Source organism: Nannospalax galili, unplaced genomic scaffold (genome assembly GCF_000622305.1).
Source record: "Nannospalax galili isolate Female #2095 unplaced genomic scaffold, S.galili_v1.0 scaffold137, whole genome shotgun sequence".
Lineage (NCBI taxonomy): Eukaryota > Metazoa > Chordata > Mammalia > Rodentia > Spalacidae > Nannospalax > Nannospalax galili.
This window is the reverse complement of record NW_008340203.1, coordinates 117279-141228: the sequence shown is the minus strand read 5'-3', so window position 1 is coordinate 141228 and position 23950 is coordinate 117279. Positions and strand designations below refer to the sequence as shown.

General features: G+C 42.2%; 1 protein-coding gene across 1 annotated transcript; it reads left to right on the top strand.

Moving 5' to 3' along the window:
- Positions 1 to 896: 896 nt before the first annotated feature.
- Smarce1 (SWI/SNF related, matrix associated, actin dependent regulator of chromatin, subfamily e, member 1) lies at positions 897 to 23433 on the top strand. The gene is made up of 11 exons (XM_008835181.2): positions 897 to 1220; positions 3158 to 3209; positions 3385 to 3428; positions 6746 to 6850; positions 11403 to 11483; positions 13107 to 13238; positions 13506 to 13677; positions 18163 to 18335; positions 19258 to 19359; positions 19959 to 20169; positions 22184 to 23433. Exons 2-11 carry the CDS (start codon positions 3203 to 3205, stop codon positions 22390 to 22392), a joined length of 1236 nt encoding a protein of 411 aa, XP_008833403.1. The 5' UTR covers positions 897 to 1220; positions 3158 to 3202; the 3' UTR covers positions 22393 to 23433.
- Positions 23434 to 23950: the final 517 nt, after the last annotated feature.

Here is a 23950-nt window from a genome sequence, read left to right as displayed (position 1 = left end):
ATTAAAGAGGATTAAAAAAACAACTTCAGGACATTATCTCAAACACCACGAAAGCCGCCCATTCATTTGAATATGCCCTTTATTACTCTCTATTCAAGGGTGAAAGAACTAGACAGTATCACCTATCTACAGACTTCTATAGATGCCCCAGTTCCTGTCTTAACTACCAGGACAAGGGCCTATGTGTTGTCCCAAGATTCAATCCGTTTCTCTAAATGCCAACACAGTAGCCCAGGTGTCTCTAAACTTAGCATGATACACCAAAGTACTTGCAATTAGTGAAGAGCCCTGGACTCATCTAGAAGGGTGCCTCAACACACACTGAACATCTAACCTACACGTCCAGCCCTTAAAAACTATTGGCAACATGAGGATGTTCACAGCAGGATGTCTGAATCTTTGTCTTCCAGACTTTCAATGACGCAGATGACCCAGTCCCATACAAAGGGCATAAACGGCATACAAAGGCAGATCTGAGATGCATCTTGGGGGACAGGAGAGTCTAAGCTGAATTGGTTGTGGAAAGGCATCCGAACATAAGTCAAGGGTGCATAACCTGATGAGAGAGGGTGGGGACCTAGGCTCAGATCTGGGAACCAAGGCTCAGAAACCCGAGGAACCCTCTGGAAAACTGCAAAACTCCCGTGTTGCTTTTCGCCAAGGCGGTGAAGGCAGAGAGCACTGCGGGGCGCCGGCAAGGATCCCAAGGCGGCCACCCGCGCCCTCCCCGCCTCCATCCTTCTTCCTCCATCGGCAAGCTCAGGACCAAAGCGAAGAGGAAGTGGCGGGGAACGGGAGCTGCGGCTCGGACGTCCCTCCGCCGAGTGTCGGAGTCTCGCCGCGGCGGCCCTCGCTAGGGCTCTACCAGCCCGCCGCGTCCCCGCCGCCGCAGCCTCCCGGCCGCAAACCCGGAGCCCGTCGCGCGGCCCGGCCTTCTCCGCCCTCCGCGCCGTGACGAATCGGCGCCCGACTGGGAAAGGATCCAAACTGGAGGAGTTCTGAAGACTCTGTGGAGCCTGAAAAAAAAAATCCTTGAGCGCACCAAGCTTCGCCGCGTGTTCTCCGCAAGGGCGTTCGTCGGAGGAGAGCCGGCCCCGGCCGGCCGAGAAACCCCACGGCGTGTGGAAAGTGCGAGCGCGGAAGCTCCGGCGCGAGGGGCGGGGCGAGCGCGGGACAAAGGGAAGCGAAGCCGGAGCTGCGGGCGCCCTCTCGGCCCGCGGGTGAGTGTTTCCTAGTGAGCCCGACGCGGGTCGGGGAGGGTGGAGAGCTCTGCTGTTTCGGCTTGTTGGGACCCCGAGTTCCCGGCGGGGTGCCGGGATGCGAGCTGGGCCGCGGGGCCCGAGCTGGGGCCGGTGCGGCCTTCGTGCGGCCTAGCGACGCAGGGTCTCCCGGCAGCCCGGGCCGCGGCGCGACGCGTCCCTTCCGCCAAGTCCTCGCCGCTGGCCCAGACCCATGCACAACCCGCTTGGGGGAGTTGTCGGGAAAGTGCATCCTCTACCGCAAACCCGGAGGAAACGACCTCGGAGGAAGCCCTTGGGGCAAGGCCAGCAGGTGGTCCTCGTACCCCCAGGTGGCACTCACTCCCCCCAGGCAGTCCTCACCGCCATCCCCCAGGAAGGTGGAGGCAGCGACCTGAAGATTCAGGGGTGGCATGGAGGAGCGGAGGGGCAGAGGCAGGCGGTGTGATCTGGGTTTGAAACCCAGCTCTGGCACTTGTGGGCCTATGGCTTTAGACAAGTTCCTTAAACGCTCTGAAACTGTTTCTTCATCTGTAAAATGGGGACAGCTAGGGTCGTTGTGACTAGTGAGCGAGACGGTGTAGTAAGCCTGACCCGTATAAGGGAAGTTCAACAAATACCGAGTTTCATGCCAGGCACTAGGTTAGCTCCACTGTGGACAAATGTACAGGCCCAGTCTTGGGATTTCTATTCTAGGACAGGAGAGCAGTCGTTTGAAAGTATTAGCAGTGAAGTGTAAGGTACCAGGGATCTTGTCAGAGTTTTTGTCAGGACTCCCCACAGCAACGCCTACTGGATGTTGACAGCTTTCCCCAATGTGAGCCAAGAGGGGACGGTTCTTTAAGGAAAGGAGAGACCTAGGTTGCAACATGAACCACAGGGACTCATCCTGATGATTTGGAGAGTTTCCTTAAAATGAGAAATAAAAGGAAATAAATCATGCTTGTTTTACATAAGGTTGCGTGAAAGTCCTGCAGTAGTCAGAGTTTGCCTTCTTTGTAAAAATGAATTTCTGTCTCTTTATACCTAACCCTTGTGATGTATATTGATGTAAGGAGCAAGCTCACGGGTGTCTGTTCATGTTGTGAGCTGGTAATGCTAGGACAGAATTTATTAAGAATTGAGCCAGGTTTAAGGAATGCAGTAGTAGATTATAAGATCATCCCTGTTTCCTTGCAACATGAAACCTATTGGCCGGTTTTAAAAAGATGTTGTGAGGAAGACTATCATTGATCTTTGTAAACTAGATAGAAATCCAGATGAATAAGCAATTAATTCCGCCCAGAAGATTTATGAAGAAAGCACCATTGAGATAACTTCTGAAATGGGCCGTCAAGGAGCAGTAAGAGTTGTTCAAGTGGACTCTCAACATTTACTCCCGGTACTTATGAAACTATTTACGAATAAAGAGAAGTAAAGTCTATTATCACAGAGTTGTCTTTCACACTGCCTCCAGGAGTAAGATGCTGCGCTGTTTTAAGAGAAGTTGTCCCAAAGCAAGGTAGAACTGCTGAGGTAGTTGTCAGTATCTGGTAGGCCTTGTTGGGGTCACCCTGATAATACATCACATCCTATTGTCATTGTTTTTTTTTATCAGTCTGAGTAAACGTTCGCACGGCATCAGCAAAATGTTTTCCATACAAGACGTGGCTCAGTATCATAAGCAAAATTATAAAATACATCTCTAATACAACTCTAAATTTCCCAGTAATTTATTTTCCTCATTTAATTCTGATCAATCAAATGACTTCAAGAACTAGCTAAACTTTGCAAAAGGCTTGATTGCTAGCAATTAACAGTGAAGTAATTTTGTTCAGAAATACCAATTAAACTACCCTATTCTTTAGGAAAACATTCTCTTATGCTTGCTGAGTTTTGATTCTCTTTTTTTTCCTTTTTTTTCTTTTTTTTTATTTTAGTGTCTCAGATTCATTCTTAAGGAACTGAGAACTTAATCTTCCAAAATGTCAAGTAAGTTTCAATTTTCATATTTATCAATCTGTGTTAATAAGAGACTAATGCCCTAGCAAATGGGAATTCCAAAATACTCTGATTTTTTTTCTTCAAAACAGGACCATTGGTAGTTTTGTTGCATAGTATTATATCTCAGTTGTTTACAAGAAGTTATTTATTTTCTTTCAAACAGAAAGACCATCTTATGCCCCACCTCCCACCCCAGCTCCTGCAACAGTAAGTTTTAATTTTCTTGTTAATGTAATAGCCAAGTCTGGCCTTGATACAAAAACCCAGATGTCTTCCAGTGACAGTCACTTAGTCATCACAGCCACAGGATGAAAAGTTCAGCTAAAAACCAGCACTTCCTACTAAATAAAATAACTCTTTTCATCTTGCTTGAACCAACCCCAACATTTAAAAAAAACATATGAAATTCCAATCTCCTCTGCTCTGTTTTTTTCTTAGTGGGAAATAAATGACAAGTTTAACACTTGGTTCTCGTCCATTTTCCCTGCTGTGTCTTGAAGTTAATGTTGAGTAAATGCTCATGCTCACACTTTTTATTCTTTTTTTAATTGTTTTTAAACCTAACCTTCAGCTGGTTACCTTTTTCTCCCACTCTAAGGGCTGGGGATGTAGCTCAGTGACAGAGCATTTGCCTGGCATGTGCAAGGCCCTCGGATGGAACCCCAGTACCACAAAATGTGCTTTGGTCTTGCTTTTTTAAATTTTTTAATTAAACTTTCTTGTCTCTATATAAAATTTTCATACTAAATAATAAAGTGTTTTAGTTCTATAAATAACTACACTCAGTATAAATCTTTATTTCAAGCTGCTCAAGTAAGGATTCCCAGTACTTATGGGTCAGATCTTGCTGCTGGATTTTATCCTACTCCATAAATTATATTAGTTTGCAAGTTGATCTGTTTCAGAGTGTCTAAATGATAGTTGTGAACTATTTTCACCCAGCAAGCTCTAACCCAGCTTGATCAGCATATAAAATACTGGTCCAATCCACAATACAGATTAAACAGTAGTTACTCAGGCCCTTGTTGAAATGGCTTTCTTATTGTTTATAAAAACAAAAACACTTAACCATATCCTACAAAATCAGGGTTTTGTTTTATTTCGTTTTGTTTTGAGACAGGGTCTCTCTCTGTAGCCCAGACTGGCTTCAAACTCGTGATCCTTCTGCCTCAGCCTTCCAAGTGCTGGGATAAGCATGCCCGGCCAAAAATGAGTTCTTTAATAGGTGCTAGCTCTTCCTTCCATACCCCCTTACCACCTAAATTTCAGGCTAGTCTACTTTTTACTACTAATAAGTTTCTGTGTAACTTTATTTTCTCTACTAGGTAACTTTATTTACTAACCCTTAGGTATATGTTTTAGCTAACATTTATCAACAAATTTGTTTTTCTTTCAATCCTTTTTTTAAAAAACGTATCATATATTCTTAGTTAATTCATGTACTATACAGTCTCTAAAGTTGACTCCAGTAGGCCATACAGTCCTGAACTTGGTTTGTTTTCTTTCTCAAAGAACATTTCTTACCACCATCTCCATCACATTATACTCATGGCTGTGTAGGCTGAGCTGAACAACCGAGAGTCTCACTTCAAAGATATAACCGTATCTCAGCTTTGGAAATGGTATAATTACAACATACTAATTTCATTTTTTTTTAATTCCCCTATTTTGTTACATTATTGCTTCATCATGTTAAACCTATAACTCATTGCATATGCAACATTTGGAGGTATCATTTTTATGTAAATACTGCCTCCAACAGTGTGAACAGCATGAACAGACATGCCATTTTGAGGTAAAGATGTTTGGAAACCCAGTATCCCCTTCTGAGTTTTCAGACAAAAAAGGGATTTTTTCCCCCTTCATGCCATTATAATTTCACATTTACACACAAAGTACAGAAACTAGGAATAACAGCCACCTGGCAGAGTAGATACGCAATGAGCTAGTCGCCTTCTCTTTTTCTTACTCCATTACTTTTACCACCATCACTACCACCTCCTCCTCCACCACCACTCAAAACGTTCCACTCCACGTAATAAACACTTCTTTTGTGCCTTTACTATTTCATCTGTGTTTTGCTACTTAAATATGCTTGCTTTGCGTCTTTTCTAACTATTTAGGCTAGAAATTAATCACTTGTTCACCTCTTAAAAAAGTATCAAATGTACTATCTGCTTGAATGTCTTTGGATTCTAAGGATATATACAGCGGCATGTTTTAGAAAATGGTGTTTATGTTGTAACAGCTAAAGTTTAGTGGAGATATGTTAAGTGTATTTCATATTACGTAATTCAGGAGAGATGTATTAATTGCATGTGAAATGACATTGCTATCACTTGTTATGATTGAGTTTCATTAAGTAAAATATGTACTTTTGTCTCTTTACTACATTCTATTTAAGCATTTTGCCTTGATTTCATAAACATTAGATGTCATTGTATTAACCACAAGGCTCCGGTTACATAAAAGCCCATTTGTGATTGCATCAACACATAATTCACAAAAACCAAGAATTTTGTTATCATAGTGAACAGTTGTATTTTGAAAGAAAGGGTGAGAGCTTTCAGGAAATTAGATGAAAAAATTCAAGTCTGTAAACTAAAAATAGTAGTTCCCATTAAGATTTAATGCGTAGACTGTTCATGGTTGCCATGGAAATGGATCAAAGAAGAGGTGAAGAGAAAGCCTATAAAAGAATAACTGGGTTAAAGATCAGATAGCGCCCCAGAATGAAATCTATGCATTTCTTACAAGTCTTTGTTTTGAAATCATGTATGTGACATCCATTGAATCAAACATGTGTTCTTTCCTATTGACAATCCTGGCTTCCTGATTCAGTCCCCTCTCATTTGTCACATTATGTAGGATTATTTAAAGCCATCTTTGAAAAGCAGATTGTTTTTGTTTTAGTAAATGAGTCATTGGTGGCATCCACATAACTGTCAAATAAATCATGTTTTGTTTTGCATGTAGTGTTTTCAGACATAGTTTATCACACTTTAGGCTTTCCTATCCCAGACATCACATATTGCTAAGTTGTTATATCATACTGTTGACCATTAAGTAATCCTGAATGTTTGAAACACTGCAGTGTAATGCTTTCCTCAGAAACAAACCACACATTCACTCTCACAGACACCCCTAGCCCCTGGAAAAAGAAAAAAGGGAAGTGTATTATGCTCTCCACAGACAAACACCACACTCTTTCTCTCTCACACACCCCGCCCGTGGCAAGAAAAAGAAAAGAAAAAAAAAAAACACACACACACACACACACACACACACACACACACACACACACACACACACACATATTCACTCACTCTTGCAGGCTGGTTTCTCAGTGAAAGAATTAATTTCCTCACCCAACGGGGAGAAAAAAAAAAACAATTACAACACATCATTGCTTGTGTAAATTCAGGTTGCTTTTGCATGCCATATGCAGATCATTTTTCATTTCTGTGTTTTCCTCGTTTGAGCTCATTTCTCATTCGTGTTTTTGTCTCATTTGTTTCCATCAGCAAATGCCCAGCACACCAGGGTTTGTGGGATACAATCCATACAGTCATCTCGCCTACAACAACTACAGGCTGGGAGGGAACCCGGGCACCAACAGCCGGGTCACGGTAGGAGAATCAACTATTACAGCCTCCGGCAAACAACTGGAATTGACCAGAAATGCCTCCAGAGTTAGGTCCTTTTGAACCAGAAGCACGGCCATTAAAAAAAAAAAAAAAGAATTTAACCTGGCTTTTCAACTATTTTAAGCATTATTGTACAGTCTTAAACACTGAAAAACAAAAGCACAATCTGGATATGTATGTGGAAGAAAAGAAAAATCCATTCTGTATGGTGGTCAGTAGGGATAAAGCCTTGGACACTTAATGCTCATGCTGTGTGTAAGCCAATGTAGAATTCTTTTGGTTAAAATACCTTTTATGACATGAAGAGTATCTTTCATTTTTCTAAGGTGATTGGCATTCTCAAGGATTTAGTTTCTTAATAAATGATGGGGCTTTCAGATCTGGCTTTTTCTGGGCTAGAAAGCTTTTGGCTAACCTCAGTCCAAATTTCTACACTTAATTATTTGTCTTTTGGATTTAGTAGTCGACCTCCTAACTTGAGACTCATTTCTGTCCAGTTAAATAGAGAAAAAGACTTTATTGTCACCTTAAGGAATTTTAGAATAAAACTTGAATTAATTCCAGGTATTAGACACGCTAAGTACAGCTAGCTAAAAGTCCAATTCTAATCTGATTTTCAAATCTTAAAAATGTTTCATTTAAGTGACCAAACTACAATAATCAAAATTGGATGAAATACTTCGAAGTTTTTAATCTCAAACTCCAAGGAAATTAAATCCAAAAGTCAAATACCTCCACTAGAGTGTGGTGTTGGTGAGAATGTGTCAGCACAGAATGGCTGTGAACTTTTAGTGCCTGGTTTTCATTTGCTATATTCATAGAAAAAAAAAAAAAAAAAATTAAGTGCCTTCAGTAGTGTAACCTAAAAAACCCTCTCACCCTGTAGTAAAGCTATAGCTGAAAAGGTGAAGCTATCAAACCGTGTGTCTATCTTGGTAAGCATATTGCTTAGCTTGATAGGTTTGTTTGTCTAAATTTTTCATTGTTTCTGTATAATTTGTACTTCATAAGCATATCAAGTTATATGTGCCATGCATATTTCACAGTATCTGAAAAGGATTCTGACAAGTATGTGTATGTATGCATTTCACAGTGCATGCAGTTTTTATGTGCATCAGTACATGTTTTTCCCTGGCCTAAAAGTGTTGTTTTACAAGTTTAATGAGTGGCAAGGTTTATCAGATGGTAAAGAATAAGCAGAATCAATTTTGGATCATTCGTGGACAGTAAGTAGGAATGATTTTACCTAATAGCTCTATACAGTCAGCTCTTGATTATCTAAGTTAATAAAATAGGAATAGTCACTATGGTCCTAGAATGACCTGTTTCTGGGTTCGTGTATACATCGTGTTCTTAATTTGGATGTAGCTGTGAGGCTTCTCTGTTGATAAGGTAAGATCATTCAGTGGAGACCTAACTAGAAGAAGGAAAGTACACTCTTGTCTGGGCCTAGGTTGGTCATCTTTTTCTCTCCTTTCCTGAGGAACATAAGACCCAGAATGTGGAGTGAGCACTGGCTTTTAGTCTAGATTTGTTAGGCATGGGAATTTTGGAGTTTGGACTCTTTGTGGCTGTTTTCTTTGTAGTACTGTCCTTTTGTACTGTTAACACCAGACTGAAGTGTGCTCACACTGCTGAGTGGGGGTCCTAGAAAGTGGGAGGGGTTTGCACTTCTACACTCCTGCCTTAGTTGTCTGGGGACTATTGCCTATGAAAGTGTTTAAGAATGCCCTAATTGCCAGGCGTGGTGGCACACGCCTTTAATCCCAGCACTCGGGAGGCAGAGACAGGCGGATCTCTGTGAGTTCAAGGCCAGCCTGGTCTACGTAGTGAGTTCCAGGACAGCTGGGGCTACAGGGAGACCCTATCTCAAAAAGACAAAAAAAAAAAAAAAGAATACCCTAACTATGTGCTACTTTTTGGGGATACTCCTGTTGGGTAAATTGTTGTCTGTAAATTGCCTTAGAGGTTTGAATAAGTCTATGACACCCTAAGAAGGAGCTTTGTACATATGGATAGTCTTCAGATAGTAAAACATTTGGGCAGCAGGTGAGACCCTTGGAGTGCTTGGGACAGCTTTGAAATGCAGTTCATCCTGGACACTTTGCTGAGATGATGGTTCACATTCTCTAAACTACAAGCAGATAAAGACAGTATGTTAAAGCAGCCCTTCTCCCTACTGTAGTAGAAAGTGTCTCTCCAGAAGAAAGCCCTTAACTAAGACCTTACCAGAGAAACAGCTAAAAATTGGGAAGGAACCAACCAAGAAACTTGAAATATCCAGAGTAAATTTCACAAAAGTCATGGACCTTATCCATAGACCGACTAGGATAAGCACAGTTCTAACAAGTGCAGTTGCTTTCCACCCCCAACTCATTGCAAATTAGAAGCCAGAGATGGGAAAGATGGAGAAGTGGTGCCACAGGCAGGTTCCCGTTAGCAACAAGGGGCATTGGAGTGCTCCAAAAGCACGCTTCCAGTCCATTGAGTAAAAACCAGCCATCCGCACTGTACCTCAGGGTAATGGCACTGCAAAGCAGTGGTTGTTTCTAATTGACGATTAGAGGGTACTCAGTGCATTTTTAACAGTAAAGGAATGGTTAAGGTATCTGACGTGTTAAACAGATTGGGGATGTATAATGATAGAATTCTTTAGATTCCCCAAACCAACTTGAATGTAACTTTATTATTCTTAGGTGATGAGGAGAGTGTTGTTTTGTATTGTTGATTTTGTTATTTTTATTTGTAAATTGACTGACCAGTGTAATAATAATATAAATTCAATATAATTTATGTACCTTTGGGCTTGAAAGGGGAGCAAATTAGCAGGTCCATTAGTGTTATAAAATGTGATTCTTTGGAAAATATGAGTAAATATTACTCTACTTTGCCTTTAAAATGTTTTATTTCATTCCTAATGCTTAAACACCTAGACACATTAGAATTCTTTACCTGTTCACAGTGTTTGGGCACCTTCAGTTGTGGGTACAACTTCAGCTTTTTTTGTAACCCGCTTTGTGTTCCAAAGATTTGTATGGGGTATGAGTTGAAATGTTTCCTAATAACTCCCTGTGTGGAGAAGCAGACTTTGGTGTGTCTCTTCTCTGAACACTTCTCCTTAGAACTCCTGTAGACCTTGATGCCTCCCTCCCCTCTCTGCACTCCTCTCACCACTGTGCCAGTTCCCTGCCTCCATGGCTCACCTTACTCCATTGCCCATTGCTGGCTAAAACCAGATCTGTCTGTGTGGGTCACAGCAGCAACAGGTGAAGAGAACAAACTCCTGTAATTGGCCAGTGTGCATGTTTTGATAAATACAGTGATGTGTTTAAACAGAGTAAAGCAAGCATTTCTTTTCCTAGCCTGGCACAGAGGGTCAATATCAGGGGTGTCCCAAGACATTGGAGATTAACTGTGCTAGTCCTGATTCCTCTCGTTCTGACTCCTTCATCACTGCAGTGATCTAAAGAGGAGACAGAGACTTTCAGAAACAGGTGCTCTCGGAACAACCAGATGTCTCCTTACCTGGGTCTCATCCGCTAGAAAGGACCAATCCCTTAACTCTTGTTCTTCCTTTTTTACCTTTTCTGTCACCACTTTCTTACTTTATTTTAAGAATATTTTTGTGTCTCCTCTTCCTCCTTTTCTTGTATTTTCCCTTTTCGCTATGTCCTATTTTTCCATTCCCTCATTTCATTTCTTCAAAGCCAAATATTGTTAGTGAGATAGACCTAAGAAATAACATAAGCAAGGCCCAGAGTCTGCCAGTACTCTGTGCCTAGGAAGCTTGTTTACTTGTGCGTGGTGATTAGGGCTGAGGACAAAGGAAAGCATGGCTTAGATCATGGTCTTGACGTCCTTTGAGAAAAGTGCTACCCCAAGGTAAAAATACAAAAGAAGAAAACTACTAGGTAACATAAAACCTGAAGAGAGAACCTCTATTTCTGAAGGAAATATTTGTCTTTTTCTTTTGTTAAATTTCTTTTATGTGCTTTCTAGTTGTGTCCAGTTTTCTTACTGGTTATTTTTGAGCCTGGGAGGTAGTCTTGGTGTTGTCTGTGAGGGTGTGGTGCATTCCTAGGGTGATACCAAGCTCCCTGTAGACAGCGTGAGTGTGGTAAGTGCTCAGCATTCAGGCTGAGGCAGATAATCAGGTGTTGACTGTATGCATAATGGCAATTGAGCAAAAGAAAAGGGTGCAGGTAATGTCCTAAATGTGAAGCCATTGGCATATAACCACATTTTCAGTGTGTGGGTAATTGTGTAATATTTTATTTGTTCTTGCAGCCAGGTTGTCAAAGCAGTGGCAATAAACTGCTAAGTAAAACATAAAATATTCTGTGTTTAAAGTCATTTTCTTTTGATATAAACATTTCTGAATTTGCAGTGGTAGCTATTTTCCGTGGAGAAAATATAAGAATCTTGTATCCATGGACGAGTAGACGAAAGGCGCTTTAAGATTTTTAAGGATTTCTTTTCAGGTGCTGGTGAATTCCTCGCAGTTGAATAATGAATGTATTTAACTCTTTTGTAGGCATCCTCTGGTATTACGATTCCAAAGCCCCCAAAGCCACCAGATAAGCCTCTGATGCCCTACATGAGGTACAGCAGAAAGGTAAGCACGGGGGCAGGGCTGGTGAGGGCCACTCTTCTTGTCAGCCTTACAAACTGCCTCAGTGTCTTCGTCCTGCATATTCAAGGGAGAATTAAAAACCTCAAGAGCTTTCACAGTTTCATTGAGATTTCAGACTTCCAGAACTAATGCCCAACAAGAGGAGCATGGTTCGGTAAACTGCTAAAATCTTTTGAACAGATTGCTCTGTGGCCATGAAAGTATGTCTTTGGAGAATACTAATGACGTGAAAGAAATGTTTAGTAGAAAGAATATAAGATTATATGTATTGATATACCTTAAGTCTGGGTTGTAGCTCAGTGGTAAAGCACTTGCCTAGCCTACAAGAGGCCTTAGGTTCAATCCCAAGACAACAAAGTAAAGTAAAAATAATATTCACCTGCTATCCTAAGGGAGAAAAAAACCTAGGAAACAATGGTTATCTCTAAACAGTAAAGCTTATGGTAGTTTTTATTTTCTTTATATTTCCTTAAACTCTTCAAATTTTTTGTGATGGTCCTAAATAAACCCTTAAAATTAAATATATAGTCAGTATCTTTACTAAACAGAAGAGTGCTTTAACTGACTTTTATAAATTTTTAAAAAAGATGTGTGATATATGTTATATGTATATGTGGTACATGTATGTGAATGTGTGGGCACACACATGCAGAAACCTGAGAAGGACCTCCATTGCACTCCACCTTATTTCCTTGAGGTGGGGTCTCACTGAACCAGAAACTTCCCTATTTCTGCGAGGCTGGCTGAGGGCCATTAAGCTCCCAGGCTCCATCTGTCTATGCCTCCCAGTGCTGGGGTTACAAGCATGTGCAGCCATACTTGACTTTTTTACACGGGCACTGGGGGCTCAAACACAGGTTTTCGTGCTTGCAGAGCAAGCACTCTTCTTGTTTATGTTTTGTTTTGTTTTGTTTTTGAAGCAAGGTCTCCCTGTAGCCCCAGCTGGCCTGGAACTCACTATGTAGCCTAGGGTTGCTCCATCTCACAGTGATCCACCTGACTCTGCCTCCTGAGTGCTGGGACTAAAGGCATGCACCACCATGCCCGCCTCCAGAGCAAGCACTCTTACTAAGCTATTTTCCCAGCACCAATTATTTTTTATGCATATGAATGTTTTACCTGCATATATGTAGGTGTACCACATATATGTAATGCCTGTGGAGATCAGAAGAGGACATTGAATCCCCTGGAACTGAAGTTAAGGACAGTAGCTGCCATGTAGGTGCTAGAAACAAATCCCGGTCCTCTACAAGAGCACTATTAACCACTAAGCCATCTCTCCAGCCTCCAATTTTAATTTTTAACTACTTCTAAATTCATTTGAACTGTGACAGACCTTGTCTAGGTAGATGTTCTTAGCATATCAAGTCAAAATATTTATGATTGAAGTGATGTGATGGATGAGGTCTGCCTTAAAATAATCCAGTAGGGACGATGAATGAGACAAGCTGGCTGTTGACTGTTAGAGCAGGCAGAGGGCTACCTACACATTTGATACTGTCCATTCTGTTCTTGTTTATGGTTAAATTTTTCCATATTAGAGTATTTTAAAAGAACTATATACTTAGACATTAATACTGACTTTTCAACTGTTTCTCTTTTAAGGTCTGGGACCAAGTAAAGGCTTCCAACCCTGACCTAAAGCTGTGGGAGATTGGCAAGATTATTGGTGGCATGTGGCGAGATCTCACTGATGAAGAGAAACAGGAATATTTAAACGAATACGAAGCAGAAAAGGTAGGGGGACTGCCTTGACTTCTTGTTTTATAAAAGAAACATAAGACTTGACCAGAAACCTGAGACAGCACTGAGGTTGTTCTCTCCACTGAAGTCCACTCAGTTCATTTCTCTAGTCCTCACATTCCCAGTTTGGAAAGAGGAGCTAGCTAGCTGTCTGGGCATCCTGCTTTCCCTCATGCCCTCTGACATTCAAATGACATAATGCACATGTACACAGTAGCCTGTAGAACGTCGATTATAAAACCAAAACCCTTTGGATTTCAGATAGAGTACAATGAATCTATGAAGGCCTATCATAATTCCCCTGCATATCTTGCATACATCAACGCAAAAAGTCGTGCCGAAGCTGCATTAGAGGAAGAAAGTCGACAGAGACAGTCTCGCATGGAGAAAGGAGAACCCTACATGAGCATTCAACCTGCCGAGGATCCAGATGGTAAGCACAGAAGTGGGGCTTTGTTCATGCTTTCTCATTGAGTTAGAAGACAAATCTTAATAGAAGGCTTTTATTTCTTTAAATAGAAAAGCATAATTTTAAGTGCCATTTCAATAATAAGTTTTTTGTTGTTGTTGTTTTGTTGTTGTTTTTTGGTCTTTTTGAGACACAGTCTCCCTGTAGCCCCAGCCGGCATAGAACTCACCATGTAGATCAGGCTGGCCTTGAACTCACAGAGATCCACCTGCCTCTGCCTCCCGAGCACTGGGACTAAAGGCGTGCACCACCACGCCCAGCCAATAATAATATTTTTATATGTGTGATTTTTCCATTGGAAATACCCTTTGCAGTTTGGAGATGATTTTTAAAAAAAAACTATATTGCTTCTCAAAATCTTTTTACTCAGAGCGTGACATGGTAGGCACGCCTTTAAATCCTAGCACTTGGGAGGCAGAGGCAGGCAGATCTCTGTGAGTTCAAGGCCAGCCTGGTCTACATAGTGAGTTCTAGGCCAGCTGGGGTTACAGGGAGACCCTGTATCAAATTAAAAAAAAAAAAAAAATTGTGCTCAGAACACATGATTTGTTTGTTTTTTAAGACAGTGTCTCAGTCTGTTACCCAGGTTGGCCTTGAACTCCTGATTCTTCTGCCTCAGCTTCCCACATGCTGAGACTGCAATCTTCTACCAATATACCCTATCCTGTCAGATTGTGTGGTTTTGGAGTCACAGTTGGAATTATTTTTCCCTCGACTTTTCTGAAAAGTTGAATACCTTCTAGTTACATCCAGTCTTTTTATTGATTCCCTGAATTTGCTAAATTAAAGGCTCTTAGCAAAAATTAATGAGTATATGGAAGCATTTTAAAATATTAAATTAATTCAGAAATCTAGCACAAATTTGTAAAACCTGTAAGACATTTGAGAGCGCCCACCATAGATATCATACATTACAAACTCAGATGGCCAGGCTTCCTAATTGGGATTCCATGAGTGGACACAGGTATGCAGATGACCCTCCTGGGCCCCTGCAGCCAGCCAGAGTCTGGAGTTATAAGGACCCGCAGAGATGGCCACTTCCATTTAGGAATATACTCATCCTAGCATGCTGTGTAAGTATTCATTTTTCCCTGTGTGCTACTGAATGTGGAAAGCAATAACTACCAGCCACAGAAACACCAACAAAATAATGTAAGTTAAAATACAAGGAAGTTCAGTGTCAGAGAGATGCCTCAGCGGTACTGGCTGCTCTTACAGAGGACCTGGGTTGGAATCCCAGCACCCACATGGTAGCTAACAGCTGTCCGTAACTCCAGTTCCAGGGGATCCAGAGACCCTCTTCTGACCTCCAAGGGCATTGCACGACGCGTGAACTTACACAGATGCACACTCATACACATAAAATAAAAATAATAAGTAAAATTTTTCTTAAATACAGGGAAATTCTTAAGAACATCAGAGAAGATAGCAGGGGAGGAGAGAATAGTGATACCCAAAGACACAGGGGAACTGAACTGAGGAGGAGGAGGAAGACTCAGAGGAGAGCTTCAGAAGAGCGGTCTGGGGATACTGACAAATGTTCCCCTAAGAACAGTAGAAAAATGTGGACTAGAAATAATATTGAGTGTTAAGAATTAGCAGTACTAAAGATATATGTGCTGGCTTTAATTACTCAAATGGAAGGATCAATTTGAGAAACACAGGCCTTAATTATAGATCAAGTCTGGAAATGATTGAGAGGATGAAGGTCTATATAGGAGAAACAGGCCAGCAATATAGAGGCCATATGAGGAAAATTAAAAAAATGGAGCCGCGGGAACTAGGCTTGAGAGACCCTTGGTGAGAAGTGACATGGAGTGCACTAATTGAGAATTAGGAGAAGACCAGAGACATAGGAATGCACAGAAGCCCAAGAGACAGGAGCCATCTCATGTGGGCAGCAGCTGCCGATTTCCTAGAAGGTCCGAGAGACATCAGTCATGGATCCACACAAGATTTGTTTGTTTGAGATAGGGTCTCCCTGTAGCCCCTGCTGGCCTGGAAGTCACCATGTAGACCAGGCTGGCCTTGATCTCACAGATCAAAGCCATGCCTGGCTTTATTTGTTGAGACAGGGTCTCTCACTGTTGCGTAGGGAAGCTGGCCTTGAGTTTCACAGACTCACCCACCTCTGCCTCCCAAGTGTTGGGATTAAAGGTGCGCACCACCACGCCTGGCAGCAAAGGCTTTTTAAATGACTGTTTATTTGGTATGAAGGCCTCTGGGACTCTAAGGGGATTAGGAGATTCAAAGACAAACTGTTTTCATCTGTATTGGAAGAAAAAAAAAAATCTCTTTGTTTAATGAGTTAATGTAAAGAAAAATATTAAGGGGGCTGGAGAGATGGCTCAGAGGTTAGGAACACTGGTTGTTCTTGCAGAAGACCCGAGTTCGAATCCCAGCACCCACATGGCAGCTAACAGCTGTCCGTAACTCCAATCCCAAGGGATTCAACAGCCTCTTCTGTCCTCCTCGGGCATTGCACAACACGGGTGCACTTACCTACATGCAGGCAATACACGCAATACACATAAAATTAAAATAATAAAATTTTAAAAAAGAAAGAAAAATATTAAGTAGATGCTATTGCAGGCTGCTGCCAAGTATGTGAAAAGAAGTGTGAAGAGAACAGAAACACTATTGTGTAGTTATTAGAAGTAAACACACGGGGACTGGAGAGGCAGCTCAGCAGTTAAAAGCCCTCACTGCTCTTTCAGAGGACCCAGGTTCAGTTCCCAGCACCCATGTAGCAGCTTACCGGTCACAGGGATCTGACGCCCTCTTCTGGCCTCCATGGCATTGCATGACATGGGTGTGCATATATATGTGTGTGTGTGTGTGTGTGTGTGTGTGTCTGCAGGCAAAACATTCATACCCATAAAGTAGAAATAAATCAAAAAATGTGAAAAATAAATAACTAAAATCTTTTTTTACAAAACTGAAAGCAAGCAAGCATATATGCTGAGTGCAGTGGTGCACTTGGAATTGCAGCCCTTGAGAAAGGCCAGTCTGGGCTGTATAGTGAACCACACCCTAGGGTAAGGAGATGGCTCAGTGGATAAAAGCTGTTGCTGTTCACGCATGATGACCTGAGTTCAAATCTCCAGCACCCACGTAAAAAGTCAGGTTTGGCTGGTGCTTGCCTGTAACTCCAGCATTGGGAGACAGAGACGGGCAGATCCTAGGAGCTTACAGGGCTGCCAACCTAGCTGAAACCATGAGCTTCCAGTTCAGAGAGAGATCCTGTCTTAAAGAAATAAGGTGGAGAGAGAGAGAGAGGGAGATAACCCAACATCCTCCTCAACACACATACGCCTGTACCACACAACAAAAATAAAACTACAACCCCAATCAAAAAAAAAAAAAAAAAGCCACACTGTATGTATCTAAATTTGATTAACAGCTTTGCACATTAACGACTGCGTAACTTTGACAAAAACAATAAAAATGCAGGATCAAGTGTTTGAGTAGTATCTGTTGTATGCATATGTACATGTGGAGTTCAGAGGCTGGTGCTAAGTATCTTCCTCACCTGTTCTCCATCTTTTTGTGAGTATGGGGGGCAGGGTGCACTTGCATGTGCAGTTCTTGTAGAGACTGGAGGTTGACATCCAGGTGGCTTCCTCAGTCACTTTTCCACCTTTTGTGTGTGTGTGTGTGTGACATGAACCCAGAGCTTGCTGTCGTAGCTAGTGACTGGCCAGTGAGCCCTCAGAATCTATGACACCCACCTTTTACATGGGTGCTAGGGATTCAAATTTAGGCCCTTCCCCTCATGCTTACCTAGCAGTTTATCAGCTGAGCTATCTCCCCAGCCTTGGAATAAAGATTTTTTTTTTTCTCTGTAAGATTCCCTTGAGTCTTTGTGGTGTAATAAAATGTAAATGCTGCCTAGGAAACTGAATGTGATGGAGAAGGTGGTGATAAGTTATTTTTACTAGTGGATATTTTCATTAGTTGTAAACAGCTGTGATAACAAAGGCACTGCCCTGTTACATATTCAGCAGTTACAAAATTTCTTAGAGGTCACTATCAAGAGAGTGAAGCATTTGGCAGAATTTCAGGTACTGTCATCACATGCAAGCTTCATTCACATAGACCAAGGCCAAAAGAGACGTGGTCATATGTCATTTTTGTTTTGGCCAAATCCTAAAACCTCAGATATGTATAATCACCCCTTAACAGCTCTGTCGGGGGCAGGGGGACAGTGCTGCTGCCAGCAAAGGCTTTTAATCCCAGCACTTGGGAGGCAGAGGCAGGAGGATCTCTGAGATTGAGGCCAGCCTGGTCTACATAGTGAGTTCAAGGCCTCCTGGGGCTTCAGGGAGACCCTATCTCAAAAGACCAAAAACGGACAGAAAAAATAAGCCCACAAAATATTAACATTGGTACACATTCCTGTTTATGGTTACTAGCCACCTAATTTCCAGAATATTTCCTTGATTCCAGATTATGACGATGGCTTTTCAATGAAGCATACAGCCACTGCCCGTTTCCAGAGAAACCACCGCCTCATCAGTGAAATCCTCAGTGAGAGTGTGGTGCCAGACGTGCGCTCAGTTGTCACAACAGCTAGAATGCAGGTCCTCAAGCGGCAGGTCCAGTCTTTAATGGTTCATCAGGTAAGGTCTGCAAACATTAGCTATGACAAAATAAGTCTACACCACACATCTCCGGTGACATGACTAATACCATGCATAAATATCCCTGATAAATATTTCAGTGTCACCGGTTTCTGCTATGAGAAAGAGATTTGAAAACCATTTGTTATTAAAACTGTACCAGTGTTGTAATGGAGAGTGTATCTGTTCAGGAATACCTGTGAACTAGAAGTGCCCTACTAGCCTTGGCCACACTGCTACAGTGTTTTTTCCAAAAAAGATTTTTTTTTTTTTTTTTTTTGGTCTTTTTAAGACAGGGTCTCCCTGTAGCCCCAGCTGACCTGGAACTCGCTATATAGACCAGGCTGGCCTTGAATTCACAAAGATCCACCTGCCTCTGCCTCTGCCTCCCGAGTGCTCAAAGAAATTACTCTTTAACATCTTATTAATTAAAGTCATTCCTCTATATCCCTTTTTTTTTTTTTTTTTTTTTTGGTCTTTTCTGAGATAGGGTCTCCCTGTGGCCTGGAACTCACAGAAATCCACCTGCCTCTGCCTCCCAAATGCTGGGCTTAAAGGCCTGCACCACCACGGCCAGCCATTTTTTTTTTTTTTTTTTTTTTTTTTTTTTTTTTTTTTTTGGTCTTTTTAAGACAGGGTCTCCCTGTAGCCCCAGCTGACCTGGAACTCGCTATGTAGACAAGGCTGGCCTTGAACTCACAGAGATCCACTTGCCTCTGCCTCCTGAGTGCTGGGATTAAAGGCATGTGCCACCATGCCCAGCTTATATTTTTAAAATGATAGACTTTATACTAAATGATTTAAATGAAAAATGCAAACTTACTACACTTGAAACTATAAACCATTAAAAAAATTACATTTTCTGTGCTTGACATCTGCTTTAGGGAAAATCTCTAACCTGATTCTGACCTCTATTTTACAGCGAAAACTAGAAGCCGAACTTCTTCAAATAGAGGAACGACATCAGGAAAAGAAGAGGAAATTCCTGGAAAGCACAGACTCCTTTAACAATGAACTTAAAAGGGTATCCATTCCATGTGTCAGCTACTTTTATTACTGTGCCTGTTACTTTTTCTCCCCTAAAGCAGTGTTTTTATTGAATGTTCCCTTTGAAATAGGACTAACTTCACAATGTAATTTCTGCTACCTTTGTAAATTATTCCCATTTTCTAGAAAAATTACAGTTAATTTCCAGTGTCATGTAGGCCACAGATGATAGAGCCCTCCAGTGCTTTTATTAAACTCTGTGCATTAAGTGTTTTCACTTTATTTTAATCTAGGCACCACATGTCTCCATGAGATAGTGTTCACAGCATGCATGTTATATTAAAACAAGGAAATCTCACGTTGGGCAGCCTGAAGCAGAAATTGAGAACCTGAGTCTGATCCCATGTTCTCGGGGTTGCCTCAGCTGCCCCTTGTAGTAGTTGACCCTACGTGGCTGTAGGGCGGCATCCTTGTCCTTTATGCACAGTTTCAGGGACGATCTCTAACCACTTTTTTCCCCTCCTCATCTAAATTTATCTAGCTCATAAGCCAGGAAGCTTACTTTTGAAGCAGCTACTGTGCTTCAAAGGTTGTAAGAAAACAAATGCTCACAGCCCATTCATGTTTCACTGCTAGCTATGCGGCCTGAAGGTAGAAGTCGATATGGAAAAAATTGCAGCTGAAATTGCACAGGCAGAAGAACAGGCCCGCAAGAGGCAGGAGGAGCGGGAGAAGGAGGCGGCAGAGCAAGCCGAGCGCAGTCAGGGCAGCGTCGCCCCCGAGGAAGAGCAGGCCGCAAGCAAAGCCGAGGAGAAGAAGGACGAGGAGAGCATTCCCATGGAGACAGGTACAGCACTGCCCAGAAGCCCTGGGGCAACCCAGTTCTTTCCAAATCTTAGTCTGCTAAGATTGTCCAGGGTCTTGGTTGTGCCCAGGCAGATGTGTGTTGCTGACTGGCTGGAGACTGTAAAGTGGACCGCAGTACTGGTGAAGGGTGTGGCTTTGGAGCCAGACAGACATGGGCTGCTCCCCCACTTGAGAGCATTGTAACTTTAAATGAGCTGTTTATCCCATTTGCTCATTTGAAAGAAAGTACCTGCCTCTGAGTGCCTTCTGGTCCTGGATTTGACAGAGTTTCGGTTTTCATTTGTTTTTCTTTTATGTGTATGAGTGTTTTGCTTGCATGTATATAAGTGTAGCACATATGATGAAATGCCTGAGGAGGTCAGAAGAGGGCACTGGATCCCCTGGAACTGGAGTTACAGACAGTTGTTAGCCACCGTGTGGGTGCTGGGAACTGAAGCCGGGTGGTGTACAAAAGGAGCCAGTGCTCTGAACTGCTGAGCATCTATCTCTCCAGCCCCAGTAGCCTATTGCTACTACTTACCCAAGATGTGATCATTGTTCTCAAGATTGTCTTTGGTGTCCTAGGATGGCATTGAGCAAAGTAGAAGCTATAAGCCAGTCTGCCCTCATCTTCTGGTAAATAAAGTGTGGCTGGAAGGTGGCCACTCCCGTTTGCTCCCGTATGGGATGTGGCTGCTCTGGTGACAGCAGTGTAGTTGAGACTTACAGCAGAGACTGCCTGGCCCACAAAGCCCAAAATGATGACAGTCTAGGTCTTTGCACAAAGATTGTGAGCCCCCCACCCTAAAAACCTTGCTTTTTCATGTATTGATTTTCCTGATTAGAAGCATCCCTCAAGGTTAAAAAAAAAAAAAAAAAAATCACATGTACAACTTAGTATAATACTAATTAAATTGGTTGTTCTTGGAATGTCTTGCCTTCTGGCACTATCTTGACCAGGCCTCATGCACTGGGTAACCAGGAGTAAGCTAAAAGTAGTTAGGGGAATACCCCCACAGGTTCCCTGACAGTCATCACAGGAAGTGGAAGGGACATACTCAGATGGCAACTGCCTAGACAGCGTTTAATGGAATATCAGTATCTCTACCAGGTATTTGTACAACATAATAACAGATTATCTTTTCAGATAGTGAGATTTTTACCCTCTTTCTGTTTTTATGAACGTTTTTATTGTAAATTTGGACCTAGAACCGGTTTTTGTGGTTAAAGTGAGTGCCTGAGAAGCAGAGTATGGCTCTTTGCTCGTCTTGAACCATATTGTCCTGCATCAGTTTCCCTGGAGCTGAAATTATAAGCAGTTGTGAGCCACCTAATATAGGTGCTGGGAATTGAACTTGGGTCCTCTGGACGAGCACTAAGCACTCTTAACCACTAAGCCTGTCTTTTTAGCAGTCATCAACATTTTTAAAAATTACTGACTTTCTGGGCTAGAGCACCAGCTCAGTTGGTAGTACATGAACCCATGTGGAAACACAAGCTTGTAATCCCAACCCCACGGAGATGGAGGCAGGCGGATCCCTGGGGCTCGTCTAGCCTAGCCGGCCAGCCCAGTCACTTAGCATTTGTAGGTCAGTGAGAGATCCTGTCTCAAAAAGGTGGGTGGGTTATTCCTCAGGAACGACACTTAAGGTTCTTCTCCGGTGTCCACACACACCTGTGCACACATGCAGACACTGGCAAAAAAACAGTAACTGTCTTGCAGTCTTTTCATAGTAAGACTAAAATCTAACATGTAGTTCTTCTTAATCCCAAAGCTGCATCTTTATCAGAAGTGATTGATCTGTATTTAACTTTCATAAACCTAGAGTTAAAATGTAGATTTTTAATACCCTAAATTATCCCAAACACGCTTAAAAATTCCTGAGTCCTATCAGCCCACTTTGGTGCTTGCCCACGTTGTGGCCAGCAGCCACCATATTAGACGGCACAGCTCTGTGCCGTCGGCAGAATCAGTAAATGTCTCAGAACTGACGGTGGCAAATGTGTGATTACAGAGGAGACGCACCTTGAAGAAACAACAGAGAGCCAACAGAATGGTGAAGAGGGCACGTCTACCCCTGAGGACAAGGAGAGTGGGCAGGAGGGGGTGGACAGCATGGCAGAGGAAGGGACCAGTGATAGCAATACTGGCTCGGAGAGCAACAGTGCTACAGTCGAGGAGCCCCCCACAGACGCCATGCCAGAAGACGAGAAGAAGGAGTAAATGTTGCCTTGTTTTATGTGTCCTCGATACTTTTTTAAATGAAACAAATGTTTTTTTGGTTTTAATGGTGTTATGTGGTCTGTGTATCGATTACTTTCTTGTCCAGGCATACCACCAAAGTCTTTTTACAACCACCACCATCATATGTAGCCTAATGTCAGCCATTCACCTTTCTTAGCTTTGTCACATGGTTCTTTCCTTTAGATATTGTTGGTAGCACTCAACTTCTGAAAGCCTCAGAATTTAATCAATCAAGAAGACACCCGCCTCTTTTAGAGAATTATCCTTGATGCTGCAGAATCTACTTACAATGCCTTCCTTCTGCTCACCTGGGTGCTCACCAAAGCCATAGCTTTAAACCTCCCAGCCCCATCGCCAGCTTCCTGAGTCCCCTGTCCTTTGTACCTGTGCAGAGTACCTTCTTAAAAACATCATGTATGTGTGTTTGTTCATTTACCTTTTTATTTCTAATTGATGTCGGGTACCAAGAGTTCTGTTACAAGGTAGAGTGTAGCCTGAAACTACACATAGATAGTACTGGTCTAGAAATAGCCTACGTGGTAGAGTACTTACTGGTGTGAAACAGTTGTTAAATGAGCATAGTGCATGCACAGTATCTATTCTGCTTTTCATTCTCATCGTTGTGGGTTTGTTCTGGAAAATTCATCCTTCTGTACAGGGGAAATACTTTTTTACCAGGCTTTCCAAAGACACAATAGGCAGAGCTTAAGGAATGGAGTGCTTGTAGTGGACGGCACAGCTTCAGAGCGGCTGGTGCATTCCAGAGAAAAAGAGCTGGGAATTCAGTTCATCCACTTGAACATGTTTTACAGTAACAAAAACATTTCAAACCTCAAGGCTCAGGATCCCATAGATCAGAGCCTACCTTTTTTGATAATCCTTTAGTAAAGTCTTGGAGACTAGAGACAAGATAGTTTGTGACGCGTACGCTTCCTAAAAACTAGAGTAGATTTTTACTGAATAGTGGTATATATGATGGTATATGTTTCTAAAGGTCCAAACATAATAAAGAAATTAAAACAAAGGTCTCAGTGTTTTTAATGCACTAAAAAATTAGATACAAGACAGGCATACGATTTGGTTCCTATAATGCAGTGACAGCATGAAATGACTTGCAGTTGGGAAGTCCATTCTTAAGACCCTTGTCTTACCAACTGTGTTTACAAAGTGCTACATACTCAGTTCAACTGTACAGGACATTCGCAAAAAATCAGTTGCCTTACATAATAAGTCATGTGGCGTGGTTCTGACTCCAAAAATGGTCTACGGGGATATGCAGAGATCTAAGGCATTTAAATTGTTTGTAAAAGGCATGATTAATAAATAAACATAAGCCTTGTGCTTACATGGGGAGAACTGTACACCGCATGCCTCAGTTTACCATGAATTCACTGCAGTTGAGTGCACAGCACTGTTAGTGGCTGAGTCCACCCTGGTCAGCCTCCTGAGAAGAGAGGAAGCCTGATGAATGGAGACTGAAGTTTTCCTGTGGGTCTGTCTACAACCTTTCCTCCAGTTCCTTGTGAATCAAGGAACT

Excerpts from the sequence above, each read along its gene's own strand:
- Smarce1 (XM_008835181.2), top strand. Across the intron at positions 19,360-19,958 it reads TTAACAATGAACTTAAAAGG|CTATGCGGCCTGAAGGTAGA; the intron begins GTATCCATTCCA and ends TTTCACTGCTAG. Across the intron at positions 20,170-22,183 it reads GAGCATTCCCATGGAGACAG|AGGAGACGCACCTTGAAGAA; the intron begins GTACAGCACTGC and ends GTGTGATTACAG.